This window comes from Equus asinus, chromosome 4, assembly GCF_041296235.1.
Source record: "Equus asinus isolate D_3611 breed Donkey chromosome 4, EquAss-T2T_v2, whole genome shotgun sequence".
Lineage (NCBI taxonomy): Eukaryota > Metazoa > Chordata > Mammalia > Perissodactyla > Equidae > Equus > Equus asinus.
In genome coordinates this window covers 92727708-92748417 of record NC_091793.1, presented here as the reverse complement: position 1 = coordinate 92748417, position 20710 = coordinate 92727708, and the positions used below count along the sequence as shown (strand labels likewise).

At 42.6% G+C, this 20710-nt stretch overlaps 1 protein-coding gene across 1 annotated transcript; it reads left to right on the top strand.

Annotated features, from left to right (window-relative positions):
* Positions 1-377: 377 nt before the first annotated feature.
* Positions 378-20391, top strand: RND3 (Rho family GTPase 3). The gene is made up of 5 exons (XM_014831688.3): positions 378-866; positions 1364-1451; positions 13445-13554; positions 16242-16376; positions 18369-20391. Exons 1-5 carry the CDS (start codon positions 717-719, stop codon positions 18618-18620), a joined length of 735 nt encoding a protein of 244 aa, XP_014687174.1. The 5' UTR covers positions 378-716; the 3' UTR covers positions 18621-20391.
* The last annotated feature ends 319 nt before the right edge of the window (positions 20392-20710 follow it).

The following is a 20710-nucleotide window of genomic DNA, read 5'->3' as shown; positions in this document are numbered from 1 at the left end:
GCTGAGCTATTGTTCCATGGCCTATATACCTGATGCAAACCATTTCCCTGAAAAATACAACCACTTAACCCTTCCCCACCTACGATTTGCTTCCTATGTTTTATAACTATGTTTTAACTTGGACTTTCACAAATGTTCATGAGGCTTCTGTAGATCAGCCCCTATTAAAACGTTTTTAGAGGAATTCTAGTGAAAATCAATATGCACAGACATTCAGTTCCCACCTCCTCCTGGACTTACACAGACAGTCCCATCCATCAGCAAAGCGTCGTTGAGGTCTCCAAGTTGTCGCAGGGCCTTGATCTGGAAGTAGATCCCGCATGGTCACCCTAGAGGGCGCACTGTTTACATATACCGCAAACAACGAGACAGCGCTCGCTCCCAGGCTCCATAAAAGGGGAGGAGGCGGATCAGTTTCCTTCTCTCATTGAGAAAGAAGAGGATTGGAAGGCCGGGCGTATAAAGCCGCGCAGAGAGCGTGAAACAAAGCAGTCGGATCGGAATTGGACTTGGGAAGCGCGGTGTGGAGTCAGGCATAAAACTTGTTGGAGGAGAGTAACGAGCCTGCTCCTGTAGCTCTCGATTGCGCTGCGCTTCAGGGGTTCCCACCAGCCTTGCGATTTATTTTTATATCTGCTTTTTATAGAGAGAGAAATATATATATTTTTTCCTCTTAAGAGAAAATTCCTATTTCAAGAGAAAATAAGGCAACATCAATGAAGGAGAGAAGAGCCAGCCAGAAATTATCCAGTAAATCTATCATGGATCCTAATCAGAACGTGAAATGCAAGATAGTAGTGGTGGGAGACAGTCAATGTGGGAAAACTGCGCTGCTGCACGTCTTCGCCAAAGACTGCTTCCCCGAGGTAAGTGTGGCCGGCCGGGGCTTCAGGGAGGGGGGCGGCCTGCGGGATTCCCCCGTCTCTAGGTGGGTTTCCTCCTGCTTTGCCCTCTTCACCCGTTTTTCTTTTTTAAGTCGTCTTTCTCAGCCCTTGCTACTTTCTCCCTGATTAGACTGTCGGAAAGGGAAAGTGGGCTGGAAGCGTTTAGGGGTTGGGACGCGCCTGCACATTCTGCTGTTAGCTTCTGAAACTTGTTCGGTCATGTGTGCAGAACCTGGGGTTGGGAGATTTGGATTCTCGTGTCTTGGAGAGCCGGGTGGGGCGAGTGGGGAGTCTGGGGTTTCGGAAAGGGTCCGCGTGTTTAGTGTGGGATCTGGTGTGTGCGGATTTGGGGGGTTTTGTTGGTTTTTTTTCCATTGGGGAGTGGGGAGACGATTTTCAAGAGGGTGTTCTGCTTGTGTCGTGCATTTAAGATAACCTCTTTGCTCTCTTTCCTTCCTCTGTCCATTTTATTTGTCCAGAATTACGTCCCTACAGTGTTTGAGAATTACACGGCCAGTTTTGAAATCGACACACAAAGAATAGAGTTGAGCCTGTGGGACACTTCGGGTAAGAGAGTCACCGGACCGCGTGGCGCTTAGGGCGGGTTTCCAGCCGCTCGGGGGTGCGCGGCGAGTCTCCAGTCCCCGCGCCTGGCAGGCTCCCCGCACCGTCCAGCGTGCCACCCGCGCTCTGCGCCCCTCCCTTAACTTTGCCTCTTCCGAGGGATTCCCGCGGTCCCTTCTGGGTGGGGGTGGGGGACAACACTGAGTCGGGGGGATGGCAGCTGTGTGCCCGTAGGGTGACCCCGCGGTGTGAAACGCTTGTAGCCGGGTGGCGTAGGAGCGGCTTGCTCGCAAGGCTGTGCCCGAGTCGTCTCGGGGCGGCGAAGGTGGCCCCTTGTTGGGGGCGTTGCGTGCGCCGCCTCGGAACCATCTGGCTCGCGGCGGGCTTCCCTCCAGGATCTAACCTGCTGATTGTCTGGGAGGCGGAAAGCGCGGCGGTGGTGGGAGGTGGGAGAAAATCCCCGAAGCGACGCAATTACGTGCGGATTCCGCGCTTGGGGGGAGAGTAACGTGAGCACAGGCGGCCGCGGCGCGCGTGACGCCTGCAGCCAGGAATGCGCAGGCGGCGCTGGCTGCGCGGGGCTGGGCGGTCGCCAGGCCTCCTGTCCATGCAGCCGGCCCTCCGCTGCCCCTCAGTGCCGACGTGCAGGTCGGAGACCCCCACCCCCACCCCCGCCCGCCCAGTGATCACGCCGTCACCCCCCGCTCCACACCCTAGTCCATGCCATTCCCTCCTGACCCCTATTGCATCACCCTCCGCCAGCCTACAAGGTCGAGGGCTGCACTGTTCGCCTTTGACCTTCCCGTCCAGTTGAATTATTGGCGCCGTTGTGAATTATTTTCAAGGGTCCGGGGTTCAAGGCCGGGTTATCGCCTTCCCACGCGCCCACCCACCTACCAGGCACACGGTGCTAGGGTGGGCCGGGTGGCCCGCGAGGGGGAAGGCTTTCAGTGCGCGGCTATTAGGGGTTCGGGCAGGGTCAAGCGCGGGGGCGGGGGGGCTGGGACCCAGGAGTCCGCCGCCCCTGCCTGCGGTGCCCTGCGGCACAGGAGAGCCGTGTCCAAGACGGATGCCGCCCCAGAAGGAGGAGGAGCCACCGGGAAGGCCGGGTGAAGGCTCCTGCGCTTAGGTCTGGGAGTTTAGCAGGCAGCTGGGCTGCTGCGGGTGAGCAGAGCAAACCCTGGGTGAAACTAGCGAGGGGGAGCGCGCAAGTGCCAACACGCAGGTTTTGCTGTCAGGCCGGGAGGCCCCGAGGTGGAGCTGCGCTCAGGTGGGGGTGACCTCGTGGAGGTGCTTCGGGGCTCTGCGAGCTTCCCACAACCCTAGTTTTTAACCTCTGGAGCCCCTGGGGGACGCCGAGGATTAGAGAGCTCGAGCAAGGGAGCAAACTGACAGGGTCGCCAGAGGCGGTCTCCGCACAAAGGCAAGCGAGAAGTCTCGCACGAGCGCCTCTCATGGTCGGTGCCAGATGCTCCGAGTGCTGCAGTGAAAAGCACCGATTTGTTTCCCCCTGGAGAGTCAGGCTCTTCCTCCAGCCTCGCCAAGGGCAGCAGAACCAGGACCTCACGGTGTTTTGTTTTGGAGATTGCACACAGTCTCGCAGCTAGAGGGAATGTGTTGATAGACGGAATTCTAGTGTTTTCTTATTTCAGTAGCTCCTATCATCAGAATTGTTACACAGCCTAATACTTAATGGGCTTTAATTCCCAGGCATAGCATGGTATTTGTTATGCCTAGTGGGCAGGACAGCTGGTATGGTACCAATAATTAGCACCGGTACTTGCCCCCTCCTCCGCCAGCCCTGTGTTTGGACCTAATGCGGGATAGGAATTATTTAGCTCTGGGGTCTGTGAGTCGGATCCAGGCGTTGATACAAAGCTGTGTTTAGATCTTAGCTACTGGTTACCACGGATTTCTGTGTGTAAATCCCCTACCTCCCTGAGGCTCATTTCATCGTCTGAAAAAAGAAAGTATAAAGCTAGATAATGTGCAGGATCTCTCCCAGCTGTGCACTTCTTGGCTTTAGTAACCAGACGGGCAAGTCTTTTTTGTTTCCCATGTTGGTTGGCTTCAGGTCTTAGTCCCAGTGCATCTGGCATCCCTCGGTGGAGATTTCACCACCTACAAAGCAAGCCAGGTCTGAACAGAGCCGCTGGTTCCTGGTGGAGTTAGGCAGGAGACTGATTAGGGTCGGGAGGGGGACATGGGTGGGCTTATAGGAACGCTGGCGTTTACATCCCCTTGTCTCAAACTTCAAGAGTCACAGGACCACCGACAGAGATTTTAGATCAGGCACCCAAAGAGCTAAACTGACTTTCTTTAGGAGAGAAAAGGCACATTGTTTTTCAAAGGCTAGAAAATAAAGAAAACGTGGATAGTTTATAGTTGGTGGTTATGCTTCATGTGTGCAGATAAATATCACTTCAGATATTTTCAAGTATTTAATCCAAATTCTAAGGTTTGTAGTCTTTGCACACAGAGCATCCTGCATTGAACACAGTAGTCATCCAATAAAATCTGTTGAATGAACAATTGAATAATCATGCATAGTTTCCAAGGAGATGAGTCCCTATCACTTACTACCTGTGTACAAAGAATGGCAACTTTATAAAACATTGCTCTTCATCAAATTAAGGATAATCACCTGAAATGAAGTCTGTGGTGAAATAATCACTTGTATTTTTATGTAATGAAACAAACCTATGCATGTTTAATGAAAATATAAAGATTGGAAAAACTGTGGTTAAGAAAATATCACACTGCAAGATTATCCAGTAATGAAATCTTAGTTCGAATTTAGGTTTATACAAATGGAAAAAAGGCATAAGGGAATTATTTAGAATCCCGTTATGTTGTTTGGAAGGTGAAATGTTAGATAATTAAACATGGTCACCAAACACTGTTTACATTCTAAGAACAGACTGTTTCTACCAAAAATGGTTTGTCCTTATTGGGGAAAATACATCTAATCATTTCAAGTACCTTTAACATTTTTCCATTTCCTCTCAAGCTTTTTGTGGCAAATTTCTGAATAGGATTATTTCTTGACAAATGTTTGACATTTTCTTTGCCCACTAAGACATTTGTTTAGTTCAGGTTGTGAAAATAATTGCATATGCCTGATGTCTCTGGATATATTTATTTTTTCCAATTGCTATCAGTTTAACTCTGCAGGGCAGATCCAAGCCAAGTCTGTAAAGTCCTAAATGTCAGATTTTTTTTTTTCCCTTCTAGAACTTTGTGAAAGTTAGAGACTGATACAGGAAAAATTAGTCGTGCCTAACTTTTCTTACATAGGGAGAGAGATGGCATGAACTTTGTCCTTTGAATGGCATTCACGGCCTGTTAGCCTCTTAGCAGAGGGGCACACATTTGGGAGACAGAAGCGGTTGTTCTGTTGTCTGGCTTCTGTACTTGGATGGCTTCTCATAAGGGGTCTCCTTTTTACCCCAGCAGTCATTCAATTATGCATAGGCAAAACTCTGCCAATTTGGCGATAAGAAAGAACATTTATTTGACGTTGAATATGTGGGGCCTCTTTGCACGAAGAGAAAAGAAGATAATTCATTCCCCCCCCTTTTTTTTTTTGAGGGGGAGGATTCACCCTTCATTAACATCTGTTGCCAGTCTTCCTCCTTTTTTCTTCCCCCTGAAGCCCCAGTACATAGTTGTGTATGAATGTGAGTCCTTCTGGTTCTTCTATATGAGCCGCTGCCACAGCATGGCTACTGACAGATGAGTGTTGCGGTTCCACACCCAGGAAGGGGACTCAAGCCACTGAAGCAGAACATGCCAAACTTTAACCTTAACCGCTAGGCAATCAGGGCTGGCTCTCTTTCCCCCAATTTTGAAGCACGATAACTTTGTAGTTCCTTCCTTTTTCTCTCTCTCTCTTCATCCCTTCTTTCTTTCTGCACCTCCTATTTGCAGACCCTCTGTTAGGCTTCCGATGCAGGGTTAATTAAAGTATGATGAGAAGCTCTCCCCACTTAGCATAGCTCACATTCAACCTCTGATGAGCCAATTTTGTCAGGTTCTTGAACCCAAGTGCCCTGATCCACCTGGTTGCAATGTATTTTCCTTGTCAGGCATCCCTCGGGCTGACAGATCCTTCAGATCCTCCTCACGTAGGAAACGGGTCCTCTGTCCCACCCCCAGGGCACACACTGATTAAAGCAACCACAAACAGCGCTTTGCCAGTTGATTTCTTATGGCTGCCGAAGGTTATTCCAGCCCCCTAAAAGTAAACACACCCTGCTTTTAGATAACACCACCCTGAATCCTCTCAGGGGAGGGATGTTTAAAGGTAGTTCTTGGATACAGATCCATAATTTCTTGATTTTAATGAGAAATATCCCCTTTTCATTGGTAAGATGAGCGTTTTTATTCATAGTTGCAGAAATGCTCCTAATAATTTTCAAATTCACACAGTGAGTTTCCGCAAAACAAAAGGTAATGTTTTCAACATTTTGAAGTGATAAGTGAGAACAGAGTAGTTCTAATATCTTGTGCTTCAGAATCTGCCACGTTTGCCAAGCGTAGAGCAATTTGTAGCGTGAAGCCAAATGCGTGCTAATAATAGAAACGTAGTCTTTTAAGGCTCACCGTATCTTTCCTGAGTGATTTGATTGCGGTGTAATTTCAGCACGTGATTTCGGGACTCAGAATCATTCATGACAGCCTTTAACCAAAGCAAGTTAATGCACATGCTATTTAAGGTACATTATTAATTTTAAAGTACTCAATTCAGCTGCTAAAAGTCCCCCACAATAACTGTGCTCTTGCCTCCTGAACATTTTTTTGAATCTTGTCATGATACAAGCTTCTTTTAGGCTATGAGTGCTCAAGTTAGCACTTCCTGTATTAGTTTTTAGCATTATTAACAGAGAATGTAGTATTATTTAAATTTTATACTTAAAGGAAAAGGAAGGAAAGGAAAAATCTTAATTCCTCAGGGCCTGGCTTTGAGGACAAACTCCTCTACCAACGTAATCTGTCTGTATTGTTATATTTGTAGCTTATACATCAAGTTTGAAGAATGGGCTCCATGACAGACACTCTATTGAAATATTTCTTGCCAAGGATGGAAATGTTTCAGCAGTGTTGGAGATTAGTATATAATTAATCCAGAAAAGCAGCTTCAAAAGAGATCACTGGTCCTTTTTTGTGGTGTAACATGTAAATTAACATATCAAGGCGAGACGCATAGAAATGGTTATAAAACCAGCAAACGTTGTTTTAGGGCATTTTGTGTGCAGGAACGCTGCTAGATGCTGTGGGGCAGGGAGGGAATGGTACAAAGGGGACAGAGCAGCTCCCGCCTTCCGGGTACTCACAACCTGGTCTTCGGTACCAGTTCTTGTTTATAGGAGAGTAAGCCTGGAGTTCTAACGCTGGATTCACCTAGCAGCCAGAGAATCCAAAGAATTGTTGAAGGCCACAGGGCCAGCCCAAATCCGCTGACTTGTGACTCATTGCTCACCGAAGGCTGCCGCAATTCCTTCCTTATCTCTAGAAGTTGACTCAGTTCTTAAGGAGTCTTTCACATCCCTCCCACTTGGAAACAGGCTTACATGTAATGGCTATCAGGGAAAACAAGATTCTGAAAGTTGAAGAATTCTAGTTTAAATTAACCTTCTTAGAGAAAGGAAGAGGGCAGGAACTTACACAGAAGCCAGAGAATCACGGGTGCTTGTGATGTGAGTATCAAGGGCAAAATTGTAAAAAACTGGTTAGATCATAAGGTGAGTAATGATCCTAGGCACTTAGAGCTTCAAAACCAGGTTTGACTCTTGAATTTTCCCCCTGAACTCTGTAAGATATGTGAATTAAGGCAAAACAGATGACTCTGGTGATTTCCAATAATGGTAAAACTACATTTGGAGATTTGTCCACTATGTAACAATTTCCATTTAAACTATGGATCAAAAAACAAAGGTATTGGGCTGGCCCTGTGGCCGAGTGGTTAAGTTCGCGCGCTCCTCTTCGGGGGCCCTGTGTTTCTCTAGTTCGGATCCAGGGTGCAGACATGCCACCACTCATCAAGACATGTTGAGGTGGCGTCCCACATGCCACTAGAAGGACCCACAAGTAAAAATACACAACTATGTACCGGGGGTTTGGGGAGAAAAAGGAAAAATAAAATCTTTAAAAAAACAAACGTATAAATTCCTTTTCTAACTCTATATCTGTCTCCTTTTTCTTTTCTTTTTTTTAAATTTAAATCCTATTCAGTGGTGAGCTTTTTCCAATCCGGTTTCTTGCTAAGCTGCACATTTCACTCAGGCGTCCAGATTGGTCATTCTGATGCCACCTGAAACAACCAGATGTTTCCTCATTCACCTAGTTCTTTTGCATGTAGATATGACACCAAGGACCAGTAGTTTTTCCAGTTAGCTCATGGTGCCTGGTAGGCTGTGCCAAATGAATTAGTTGTGCCTCAGCCATTGTCTGATGCCCTTTAAATGTCTTCTCAGTCACTATATATTGTCAACTTTACTCAGAGACTCCCTGGACAAAACAGAAGTTTCATTGACATGGAATGTAAGCTGCCTCAGAAGTTTAACCAGGGGTTGTGCTCATTGGTTTTGGAAAATGAGCCTGGTGACGTAGTATGTGGCAAGGTGAATTCACTCATGGGACCCTAGTTCAAGGAATATGACTCTTAAGTGTTACGTAAAACACAAAATCTTCAACCTAGTACTGAATGATAATATCATTTAAAAAAAATTATATGCATCTACTCATATCCTTAAAGCTCTGTGGCTTACCATGGTTCTTCTTTGAAATATTTTCTTATATTTTTAAAATATCTCCATAAGATTAGGAGTTTAAGCCTACAGCTTTATTTAAAGCTCAAAAATAGCAGTCTTGGGGGTTGGCTTAGTGGTGTAGTGGCTGGGTTCGTGTGCTCCACTTTGGTGGCCCAGGTGTTCACAGGTTCGGATCCCAGGCACAGACCTACGCACTACTCATTGAGCCATGCTGTGGTGGGATCCCACATACAAAATAGAGGAAGATTGGCATGGATGTTAGTGCAGCCACAATCTTCCTTAAGCAAAAAGAGGAAGATTGGCAACAGATGTATCTTATTTCTACTTCCTTGACTTTCTGTCCAGCTTTGTATCTGCATTGCCCCCAGAAATTGAAAATATTGATTCCATTTTTATAGCAACACAGAAATGCCCCCAAGTTTTCATAAAATCCTCATAATGCCCATTAATCTGAACCCAAGGGAGAAACACAATATCCTTCCTGGAAAGGTTTGTGGCATATTGGCGGGCATTGTGTGTGTAGTGTAGGCCGCTGGGAAAAGGAGTTCAGTAGAGCCTTATACTGAGCCAAACACGAGAGTTCTGCCAGGACTTGATTCACATTCTTGAGATTACTGCTAATTCAAAGCTTTCACTCTGAGTAGAGATGGCAAGAGGAAATGGAATCTCGTAATAATTGGACAGATCATACAGTATCACATGTTAGCTACTATTTGGTACAGATGTTCTCTTGATCACTAAAAATACCAAAAGTTAATACGTTTTCTCTGTTAAAAATATGCAGTATTCCTAATTTTATTGTTTTTGATAGGAATTTCTTATGGGGGAAAGGAAAGTTTTTCATTTTAAGGTTCAAATCAAAGAAGTTATATTTCTGAAGTATTCAACTGGAAGAGTTTTCAGTTCTCAAGCTCCTATAAAGCCTCACAGTGTTTGAACTGGTTTGCGGAAGGTTCCATAAAGTTTCCTTTTGGGCATGAATCTTACATATACATTTAATTATGTACATATATGGTGTGTTCTATCTTTGCGAAAGGATGACTTAAGCAGGCAGGTATGTGTCTGCAGAATTAGTTTCTGGGTGAGGCGCTTTGTGACTATTCTTGGGCTGGAAATATTGCTCTCACCCAGAATTAATGATCTTGAAGACAAAGATGGGTAGAACAGAAGTTTCAAAAGCCTCTTAGAACTCTGCTGACGTTTGCCAAACATGAGGAACTCAGAACCCCAAATGTGCACTTTTTGCAGTCTACACAGAGCAAAGCTCTTTAAGTGTATTTTTATTTCTCTTGGCACACATTTTGCATATGTGATGTAGTTGTTTCTTTACAACATGGAGTTTGCTGAAGTTTTCCCTTTGATGCTCTGATAGGTTAATTAAAAAGGACTTTGGAATAAGGCTGTGTAAAGTTTCATATACTAGTGGAAGGGGAATGCTGCCTCTGAGAATTTCCATATGCATGAAGCCTGTTCCACATGCTGAGAACGTTTTATTTGACAAGCAAAGCTGAGTGCCTAGACTAACTGAATTTAACTCCAGGACATTCCTGGGTGCTAGACCACATACTATATGTACGTCAGTATCTACTATGTACTGCAGTTCAAGTTCAATACTCTCCTAAATAATAAAAAGTATTCTGCCCTCTGTATTGTATTTACTTCTACAGTTACCGTCAAAGCTTTTCTTTTTTCATGTGCATCTTTTAAAATATCTATAAAAGTTAATTTTTTGGTTTTGACTTAACAGAATGTTTTCAGACTTTTCTGGAGGGATGTGGGCGTCAGTGGCGGGTGTTGTCCCTGCGTCCTCAGCTTACTTTCGGCTCCTTGCTTTGATGTCACTTCTGCCTCCCCGTGTTGCTTCTTCCTTCACAGGGCCATTCCTGGAATTCCTCTGCACTTTTTGGCTGGTGGCTTGTCCCACTCATGCCTGCAATTACCCCGTGCACTCCGCAGCTTGGCCTGCCTCACTTCCTTCATGCAAGAGCTTGGGCTTCACAGGGAAGAATTCAAAGTGCTTAAATGCAGAGTAAACACTGTCAAACTACCCAGGACTTTCCCTCCCTGAAGATCCTGCTTAGCTATAAATTGTTAGATTTCTCCTAGTAGGACAGTACTTTCATAATTTCACATCAGTTTTGTTTACATGAAAACATAGAGACAATAGATTTTCCTATCAAAAGAAATTTTAACCTTTCCATATCAAAAATTATAATGAATAAATGGTCTTATTTTTTATGACAAATTACTCTTGTTAGTGGTTAGAAAAGTTATGCTTATAACTAATAAATGTGGAGATCGGTTTTATTACTACCTTTGGACAGTCTTGTGGATCTCAAAGCGCTATTCATTAACAAAAGTTATAGGACAGGATCAAAGTGTCTGTCCTAATTAGATCTTGTTAAAGCTCTTAAAAATTACCTCTCTACCTCAACAGCGAGGTGGTATATTTCTCATGAACCTTTACATACATATGTATTTTCATTCCAAATATTAAACCAAATGAAAACAAAAGCAGAAACAAACTTCCATAGGAATTTGGCTTAAGTTGCAAACTTTGTTTCATTTTAAAGTCAGGCCGGTGTCTAGATTCCACAGGTGTCTGGGTACATGCCCTAGGCACAGGAGGCAGCTCACTTGACTCTAGGAAGCAGGAGTCTCCAGCCAGGACAGAGGGCTGAAGGCAAAGCCAGATCCCCTTTGTGGCCATAAATTGCATGGAGGAAGGAGATCCAGTCTTCAAAGAGAGGGAGGGGCATTCTCTGCAGCTACCTGGCAACCTAAATGTTGAAAGCATTCCTGTGGATTTTCCCGGTAGTCTCAGTTTTAATTACTCTGTTTTGGCACCTTTGTAATTCTCCAACTGTGTTTCCTAAATTTTGTAATTTGGAAAAGATGGGCTCCATTGTTACATAATAGTCTTAGATCTGAGATTAGCAGTGAGTACTCATCTTTCTAGTCAAAGGTCATTGCCTGAAGGAATAAGGCACCTGGAGATGCCAGTCCTCAGATGTGCAGGTCTCATCGAAACCAGAAAGTATCCACACCAAGTTGTGTTTCCTATTGTGAGTGGTTTCCAAGAAAGGGGATCTCTTGAAGCCAGATAGGTTTCTGAGAATTACATTTTTATGAATTTGGGGTCAGGCCAACTCTGCTAACTTGGAAGAGCAGAGGAACCCCTTGTGTATGTGTCTGCTATTTGGTTTCCACCCTATGATCTGGAATTTTCTGACTCCATGTTTGGAAAGATTTCCCAATGTTTACAGCAGGAACTGTGTCAAAGTTAGACTTTGGACACGGAAATGAGAGGTTGCAACTGAGAAAGTCTGAACTTCACAGAACAAATACGGAAATACCGGTATATCCACAAATAGTGATAAGCCATCTCATTTCTGATACCTCTCAAAAATGTTTAAATTAGTGAACTATTTGTGAATTATTCTCTTAACTTCAGATTTCTTTGAGTGGCTGGAAAGGCAACAGCTGTAGCTTGTCATTTTCAGAGACAGCCGTGTTCCAATATGCTTTAATATTTAAAACGACTTGATTTTTTTAAACTCTAAATCCTTTAAGCTTTTGGAAAATATCTTTCAGTTGTCAATCCCTGCTACATCAGAATCCTGATTCCAGATGTGGGTAAGGCAGCTGCCACAGTTCGTGAAAATTCTGGCTTAGATTGTCTCTACTTATTCACACTTTTCTTCCTGATTCTAGAACTTTCCCTTCTTCCTTGCTTGGTAAACACACCTGGCTTGAAGATGTCAGTCTGCATCCCTAAAGCAGCTAGCGGAAAGGCCACAATGTTCCTGGGGTTCCATAGTGAATGCCAGGGTCCCAGAATATACTGTGAATAGAGGAGGGTGCACCCTAACTGCAGAAACTTCTAGATCTCCAGAGCAGCCTCCTGAAAAATTTTGTTTTGATAGAAATGTAAAAAATTATTTTAAAAGCTTCTTTAGTCTTTCTCTCCTCTTGACTTTGACTCTTGAGGTTTTGATTTATCAGGGGAAAACATGTCATGTTCTTCTGCTAGAAATGGAAGGTGATGTCAAAATGAAATTGAGTTTCAAAGAGACTTTGGTGGTTTAGATTTTCTTTCTCCACTCTGGCATCACATATATATTTCCCATGTTATGCTTGTGAAATGTCAATATGCTGAAAATGATTTAAAAAAATAGCATTGGCAAGCTGTATTTAATTTTATAGTCACACCGTTTTATAATAATTGGCCTCATGTAATCGCCCATCCTTTGGGATTCTTAAAGGAATAGACAAAATTTCTGAAACGACTAGAGGGTTCCATGGTTAAATTAATTGACTGGTAACTTGAACCTTTAGGGTACCCTGGATTCAACTCAGGCTAAGATGCTTGGATCATGCCTTCGTGTCACTCACCGAGATGGAACTGTGTAAAAAAGTGACGTGATCCAATATGGCATTTATTACATTCCTTGTTTGTAACAGGAAGAGAGTCCATGTAGGGTTTGGGGATAAGTTTAAGTAAGCAAGCTCAAAGGTCAGTGGCTTATCTAAACTTGTAATTTTGAGATAGGGCGGCGCTGATGTGCTTTACTCGGGTTCTCTTTGCAGACCTGAACCTACCCTTTCCCCCCTCCTCCACTCACCCCCTTCTCCTCCCAGATAGATCTTGATTTTGGTCTCTTTCTCAAGAAGTAGCTCCATTTATGGTGCTTGCTACCACTAAGCTTTTAATAGCAACTACACAACCATAACTGTAGTTAATACTTGTTGATCCCTTACTAAATGCCAGACCCTGTCCGGGTTTATTTATTCCCAGGTAGGTCCGTTAATCTTCATTTAATGAGCGAAGAATCAGAGGGGCAGCGTCCAGAAGCGACCCTGTCTCCTCTTTCAGTGGTAGAGGTGGGTTTGCACTCCAGGCCGTCTGGCTCCAGATGACCTCACGCTTGAGCTAGGTGACTTGGGGCTCTACTCTTGAACTGTGCAGATGTCAACTCAAGATCCCGGCTCCTCCCCGTTGAATTTAAGTCAGATACAAGTGAGGCTTCATTTGTCTTCTGGTAGAAAGGAATATAATGCTACTTGGCTTTTGTTTGTTTGCATTCTTTTCCAAGAATTAGAGGAGGGGGGAGTGGGGCCTCGATATGACATTCAAGGGATTTAACTCAAAAGGGCAGAGTTAATGCATGACAGACAAAGGGGATTTTCATCTGAAAACTGTGCTTCTTTGTTTGCTCTCAGGTTCTCCTTACTATGACAACGTCCGACCTCTCTCTTACCCAGATTCAGACGCCGTGCTGATTTGCTTTGACATCAGTCGACCAGAGACTCTGGACAGCGTCCTAAAAAAGGCAAGTGCTGGGGAGCAATGACACAGTTCAGGACTGGCCCGTGTGTAAAATAGAAACCTGTGGTTGGCTGGGGAGCCTGAACACTCTAGTTAATACCCTGCTGTATATTTTGTAATTAAAACACTGAAAAGGGTACTGTCACACCAGAGCAGAGTTTCCACACACATGCATCACACGTTTTGTTGATCAGCTTGCATAAAATTTTATTTCTTTTTAAGAAACAAAATACCCTTTAAGAGCCTCTGTGTTTACCCTTTGGGTGGAAATGGTGCAGCTAAAAATAATTATCTTTGGTTACTGTCTAGCATGTCTTCCCTTTCCCTTCCTTCCTTCCTTCATTGACCCTGTAGGTCACACCTTAGTTTACCAGTTTACATTTGACCTCAATTCAGATATTGAAATGATTGCAACAATGGCTGTCTTAATAAAGAAGCTGTGTTTCATTGATGATGTTATTTATTAGAAACAGAACTAGAACTGAGAGAGGAGAAATAGGAGTGAATTGTGATCAGGTAACTGTCAGGTACTAATGAAAACAGTAGTTGTAAACATGTTATAGGTGTAACACATACATGGTTTCTGGAAGCAAAGGTAAGTGTGGTTCTCTAGGTAGAGAAGGGAGCTGAGGAAGTGGATGGAGCCAAGGGAAGGTGAGGAAGGAGCGAACCTGTGGCAGAGTGGGTCACAGGTCCCGGGGAGCCCAGTGGGAGGGAGAGGCATTCCTTGGCCTCCACCCACCTAGGACTTGACCTCTGAGAAATGGCGGTTCATGGATCAGCATGTATTAGCGACTAGCTATTTTCTCAGTCCTGGTATATGCGGTTTCAGAATCAGACACTTCTCTAGACTACGCCCCTCTTCTCTGTGCGCTAAGGCTTAGACAGAGCATGTGGTGAGAGCAAGGCACCTTTGTGTTTTGTCTTTGTGTTTTGTGAGTGTTTATTAGTTATATTTCCCTCTGTATTTTACTGCTTGTCTTACGTGTCATTATGAAATTAGAATTTGAAGATGAATCATCTTCTGTCTCTTTATTAAACATGACAAACACAGTTCAAAGAAATAGGAATTTCTTAAAAGATCAAAGACTCTTTCACTTTTTAACTCCTTGCAATTTTGAGTAATGTGTATCTAACACAAGTAATGCTACTATTTGTCAGATTCAGGCAGAATACACCTTTCCTCTCTTCAACACTTGTAAACAATTGCTAGACTGCAGAGGGAGGCCAAAGGCATTACACAGCTGAAGAACAACTTAACAACATGTCTAGTGCTTGTCTGTAGATGAAAGAGATTGCTTATTTACTGGAGTTTTTACTTGATGTAGTATCAAGTTACGCATAATTTATGATGAAAACCTTGCTTCTGTTTTATTTTGCTTTTATCTTCTAAGACCAAATAAATAATGACTTTGGCCTTAGAGATATTAATGAGTGTGTTTTACATTCATGTGAGGTTTAAGGCTCATGCTAACCCGTGCTATGATTTGTCTTGATTAATTGAATCCTTTAAGTCCTTGAATATCAGAGAGGTTAGAGTGACTTAAAGCAGGATAGATCTTATTCTTTTTTTCAATTCACCTGTCAGTTCTTACTCCAGTGCCATCTAGCACATGGTGGATGCCTCTAAATGATTCTGGAAGGGAGGCGGGGAGGGCAGAAGGAAGGAAGGAAAGAAGGAAGGAGTTGGTGGATAGATTAACCTCTTAGGGAAAGTGTGTTACTCCCTTCAATCCACTTGTATGCTTTGAACTAGAGTTTTCATTGCCGACAGTCTATACCTCTAGATCTGGAGGTGTCTCCCCTGGTGGTCTTTTAAATTACTCCTGCAGGATGTCCTTCTTATGTAGTATTATATACAGGACTTCATCACCCCCAATCTTCTGTGAATTGCTTTCTGGAAGGCACAGCTCTGTCTTAATCATCTTTGTAACCACCACAATACTTAGTAGAGCACTTAATATATACTTGAGCAGGCGGGGAGAATCAGGCACTGATTCCTGATCGCTGACCTCAGCCCTCTAGCCCCACCTCCCCAGGAGCTAGAGCTCTCCTGTGAACACTCGGAACTCCCGACTCCCATCCTGCTGGTGGTGATCTCAAGCTTGAGGAAATGAAACCACAAAAAGTCGTCCATTTGCTCTTTAAGAGGACAGTTGGTATTCTCTGCCAGACATTTCTGGAGGTTCTGATAATTCTTGTTCCATCATGAACCAACTAGCCAAGTGGGACTAAACTGAAATATTTAACAAATTATGTAACTTAAAACTAACTCAAGGGCATATGAGCCAAAGTGCCAGCTCAACATACTGAGGAGGTCATCACTTATTAGGATATGTAATTATTCTTGAGGCACTTTTACCTTTCAGAGATACCTCAATAATTAAGAAATTGTTGAAGCCACCTTCTGACAACACCCAACAAGTCTATTGCAGTAGAGACAGATAATGAGTCATAGAGAGGGAAAATAGATAATAATATACATAAGGGTTCCCTAATGGATCCTCTTTAAAAAGTAGTAAAGCAATATCTACTTAGAAGATAAGTGCAAGTTACTTCTTCATCTGAAGTGACACTTCTTTTAAATGTCCTTTTTGGGTCCCATTTCCCATGTCTGCCAGTGGAGGAATTGTCTTCTATTATATGGATGTCAGTGCTTTGTTAATTTCTCATCTTTTTTTCTCCCCATAGTGGAAAGGTGAGATCCAGGAGTTTTGTCCCAACACTAAAATGCTCTTGGTTGGCTGCAAATCTGACCTTCGAACAGATGTCAGTACATTAGTAGAGCTCTCAAATCACAGGCAGACACCAGTATCATATGACCAGGTATGTATGCTGTCAGTGTGCAAATATGGATTTTAAAAAGAGTAACAGAAATGGAACATCACTCATAATAAATAAAATAAAAAGAAGCCACTTTCCTAGACTCAATCAATGGTCACCTCCAAGTACAAGACCTTTTACTAAGATGCAGAATGAGTCCCATGTGTCCAAATTGTGACCATCTGTAAACATAGATAGCAGGGCTTGGCATTTTGGGGCCTTTGCCTTCACAGCGAGCATCTAAGCCCCTTCCTGGCAGCCCATGGCTTGGGTTAATGTTAATAAGACTGCAGATTGAGCACCAGAATGATCCAGGGAAGGTTTGGCTGAAATTATGATGATGTTTTGATGCTAGACCCTCTCAAAAAGCTTTCCAATCTTTGTTTAATGGTTTACTGTATAAGGATTCACATATGTGTGTGCATAAATAAGGTAAGTTTGAAAAAATCTTTTAAAGAGTGAGATGCTCTGTCATTCCCTAGGGAAGTCTCGTGGTATTTGATCACTGAGTACATAAACATGCTCCTCTTGGATATCTCTGGAACTCCCCCTGGGTTAAAGTTAAATAGATTTAAGAAAGAATGTGGTCAAAATCAGTAATACTCTTTAAGAAAGTTAATCTTATTTTACACTCAGCAGCACAATAAAATACTGAAAAAGGCCATTGCCAGTGCAATGGAGCACTCCATAAAGCTGTCTTTCAGAGATTCATCATTTCTGCAGGCATTTCCCCCCAGGTATTTAGAAAGGAGGAGAATCGGTTTCAGAAGTTCTTTCTCTTAAAACTTGGAACCAGATTCTAAAGAGAGTTCATGTTGAAATAGCTAGAATTGTATTTAGTATTCATCATTTTAAATACTGCAATCTTCTTTGTCTTGCATTTCTAGTTAACAAAAATATGGTTATTTAAATAAGTCATTTTGATGCACACATTCTTATTGTGTATACTGGTTTTCTGGTGTGCCTTTAGAAATAATATATTTTATTGGGGCCAGCTCAGTGGTGCAGCGGTTAAGTCCACAGGTTCCACTTCTCAGCGGCCCAGGGTTCACTAGTTCAGATCTCAGGTGCGGACATGCACCGCTTGGCAAAAGCAATGCTGTGGTAGGCATCCCACGTATAAAGTAGAGGAAGATGGGCACAGATGTTAGCTCAGGGCCAGTCTTCCTCAGCAAAAGATGAGGAGGATTGGCAGTAGTTAGCTCAGGGCTAATCTTCCTCAAAAAAAAAAAAAGAAATAATATATTTTGTGTATTCTAAAGTTAGATTTCATAAGAGTATTATTCCTTTCCTCCGTTTATTTTGGCTCTAAGACATTCTCACATACATTTCAAAATTGATTCTAAATTCTCTTTCTTACCCCTATTTTTTGTACAGCCTATTGACTAGTCTTGAGTGCTGTTTACACTCAAGAAAAGAGAAAGTGAGTGCCTGATGGGGTGCTGGAACAGGCTCTAGGGACCAAATCACCCCTCTCAGAGCAGTGTGGGAAATGCAGCATTTGCATTCATGACCTTCAGCTGACTTTTTCCAATAGCAAGATTCTCTGGGGAATTCTCTGATTTGCTGTGACCTGGAAGACCTAAGTGTCTGGTTACTCTTGGGCACAGTTGGTAGTGAGGATGAATCACCTCCTTAGCTCCTCTCCTGCTTCTTTGAATCACCTCTTACTAACTGTTCGATGGTCAGGATCCTCTTTTATTGATGACCCAGTGACACTAAACCAGCCTTTAGCACTTCCTGGAAGTCAAGCAGTATCTATTGAGTGATGATAATTGAACATCTTAGGACTGGGTCTTGACCAGAAATATTTATGAAATAATAAATAGGGCAGTTCAAATTTAAAAATGGGGTTTTTTGCAGCACTACCTGGAAAATTCAGTTAACATATTAGAAACGTTTTGCGATGCATTATTATTTTGTGGTATTAAAAGATACTTTATAACTTTCCCCAAAGACTTATTGCTGATTATAATCCCTCCTTTTGCTTCTCAGGGGGCAAATATGGCCAAACAGATCGGAGCAGCCACTTATATTGAATGCTCAGCTTTACAGTCAGAAAATAGCGTCAGAGACATTTTTCACGTTGCCACCTTGGCATGTGTAAACAAGACAAATAAAAACGTTAAGCGGAACAAATCACAGAGGGCCACAAAGCGGATTTCACACATGCCCAGCAGACCAGAACTCTCGGCAGTTGCTACGGACTTACGAAAGGACAAAGCGAAGAGTTGCACTGTGATGTGAATCTCCCGTTATCTTTAATGAGGACAAGGAAATCTAATGTAAAAAAACAGCAACAACAAAACAAAAAGGTGAAGTCTGAACAAAGTGCACAGCTGAAGTCAAGTTTGCTGGAGGCTTAGGAGGCATTTGAAAGGATGCTCATCTTTTTGGAATCCTGTCCTTAGGTTCGGCATGTGGAAGAAGTGGTGAGAAGTGAATACATTGAAGAGTTCTGAAGTATGACTTGAAAAATATGCCAAAAAAGAGAGATTCACATGGGCTAGAAGTAGATGAGGAGGAATGCGAGTACCTCCAAGAAGAAAAATCACGCTCTGAATGGTGCTTGCTTTTTTGTTTTCTTCGTTACAATCTATTCATGGATCTCTACTTTGATTTAATTTTTAAATGTTTTAATCTCCTTTACAAAAAGTATATATTAATGTACCGTCCTCGTTGGGGAACTGGCACTGTGACCTTAGCGTTTAGTTTTCTAGAGGATGTGATCTAATTTCCTCCTAGCTCATCATTAAAATGGAAATTGTATCAGGACCCATGGGAAATCCAGAGGAAAAGTTTGTGAGGCTTTGAAATCTTGAGCCTTCCTGAAGATAGCTGAGTGAGATGGTTCTAAAGAAAGGCTTTTACAGTCTTGCAAGATATGCAGACCGCACTACAAAGATCGAATAGATCAAGTAGGAAAAAAGTGTCAATTTTTATTCAGTCTGATGGTTCTGTTCATCATTGTGATTAAAAGTGGTAAATTGCTCAATGTAATATTTTTGTGCGCTGTTTAGAAAAGAGGGTGTGTGATTTTTTTTGCCATCGTTGATAAAAATGCAAAGTCAAATAAAAGGTGTCTTGGTTTGATGTCATAGAATGATCCAAGGGGGGAAAAATGTAGGTACTATTTTCACCTGAAAAGATAATGAATGAAGGAATAGTAGCAGAAAGCACAGTTTGTGAGTAAAGCTGTCTGGAATTAGGTTACCAAAAGTACAAAGCAGAAGGCCTATTATTTTGGGATGAAGCTCTGAAGTTGGCAGCATCTGATGATCTGTTGGTTTATTTCACTTTCTTTAAATGAGCATCGATAAGAGAAGGACCCTATTACCCAAGCTGTAGAGAATCCTTAGAGGAAAATTATGTCATGTCAGTCCTGACACTATCCTAGGGCATTTCTAGAGAGTGATTGCTAAACCTCACTAAACCAGATTCAGCCAAGGCCCGTGGTCAATACTTGATTATTGTTGTTACAGAAAATAATAAGCATTTAAAATAGTTTACAGATATTTTTTGATCAGTTCCTTTTAGAGCTTCTTTCAGAGAAGAAACCAGATCTGACCTGTTTATTGCTGGCGCTTGTTGAAAACGAGCTTTCTTTCCAATGATAAAGCTTCATTTTTGAAGTGTTGAAGCTGTGCTCCCATTAAATTGTGGCAGGAGAGGAGATTAAGGTAATTACAACACTCGGTTCTATGTCTTACAAGCACTTTGTTTTGTCTCTGCAAGAAAATACCATTCCAGTCATTTCCCACGAAATACAGACCTTTTACCAACATCATATGCTTTGATTGATGCAGCATTATGCTTTGGGCAGTATTACAAAATAGCTGGCAAGTGCTTTCTGTATTTAAATATTGTAAAAAGAAAATAAGTTATAACTGTTATAAAGCAGAACTTTCGTTGCATTTTTTTAAATGTCGAAGTCACTTTGTACGTTTGTTTGGTCAATGTTTCCGCAGTATTTATTAAAACATACTTTTTTTTTTCTTCAAATAAAAAAGTAACCATGTCTTTGTCTAAATGATCTCTCTTTTATTATCTACGTCTTGATTTAGCTGTTTAGTTTTGTTCTTTGATAGAGATCATTACGGAATCAGGCCTTCCATTTCCTGAGCTAGTTGGCTGTGGAATTTTTTGATTCTTGCCAATAGTGGAAGTTTCTTGGGGAAAGATAAATCTGAGTTTATAAAAAGTTTTCATGATGGTTTCAAATCGTAAGAAGAAAATGGAGCATAATTAGTCTAAGTGATTTGATTATAGACAAAAAAAGCCATGATACTGCCTAAGATTAACTTGTAGAAAATATGGAAATTCTTTGAACTCCTTAG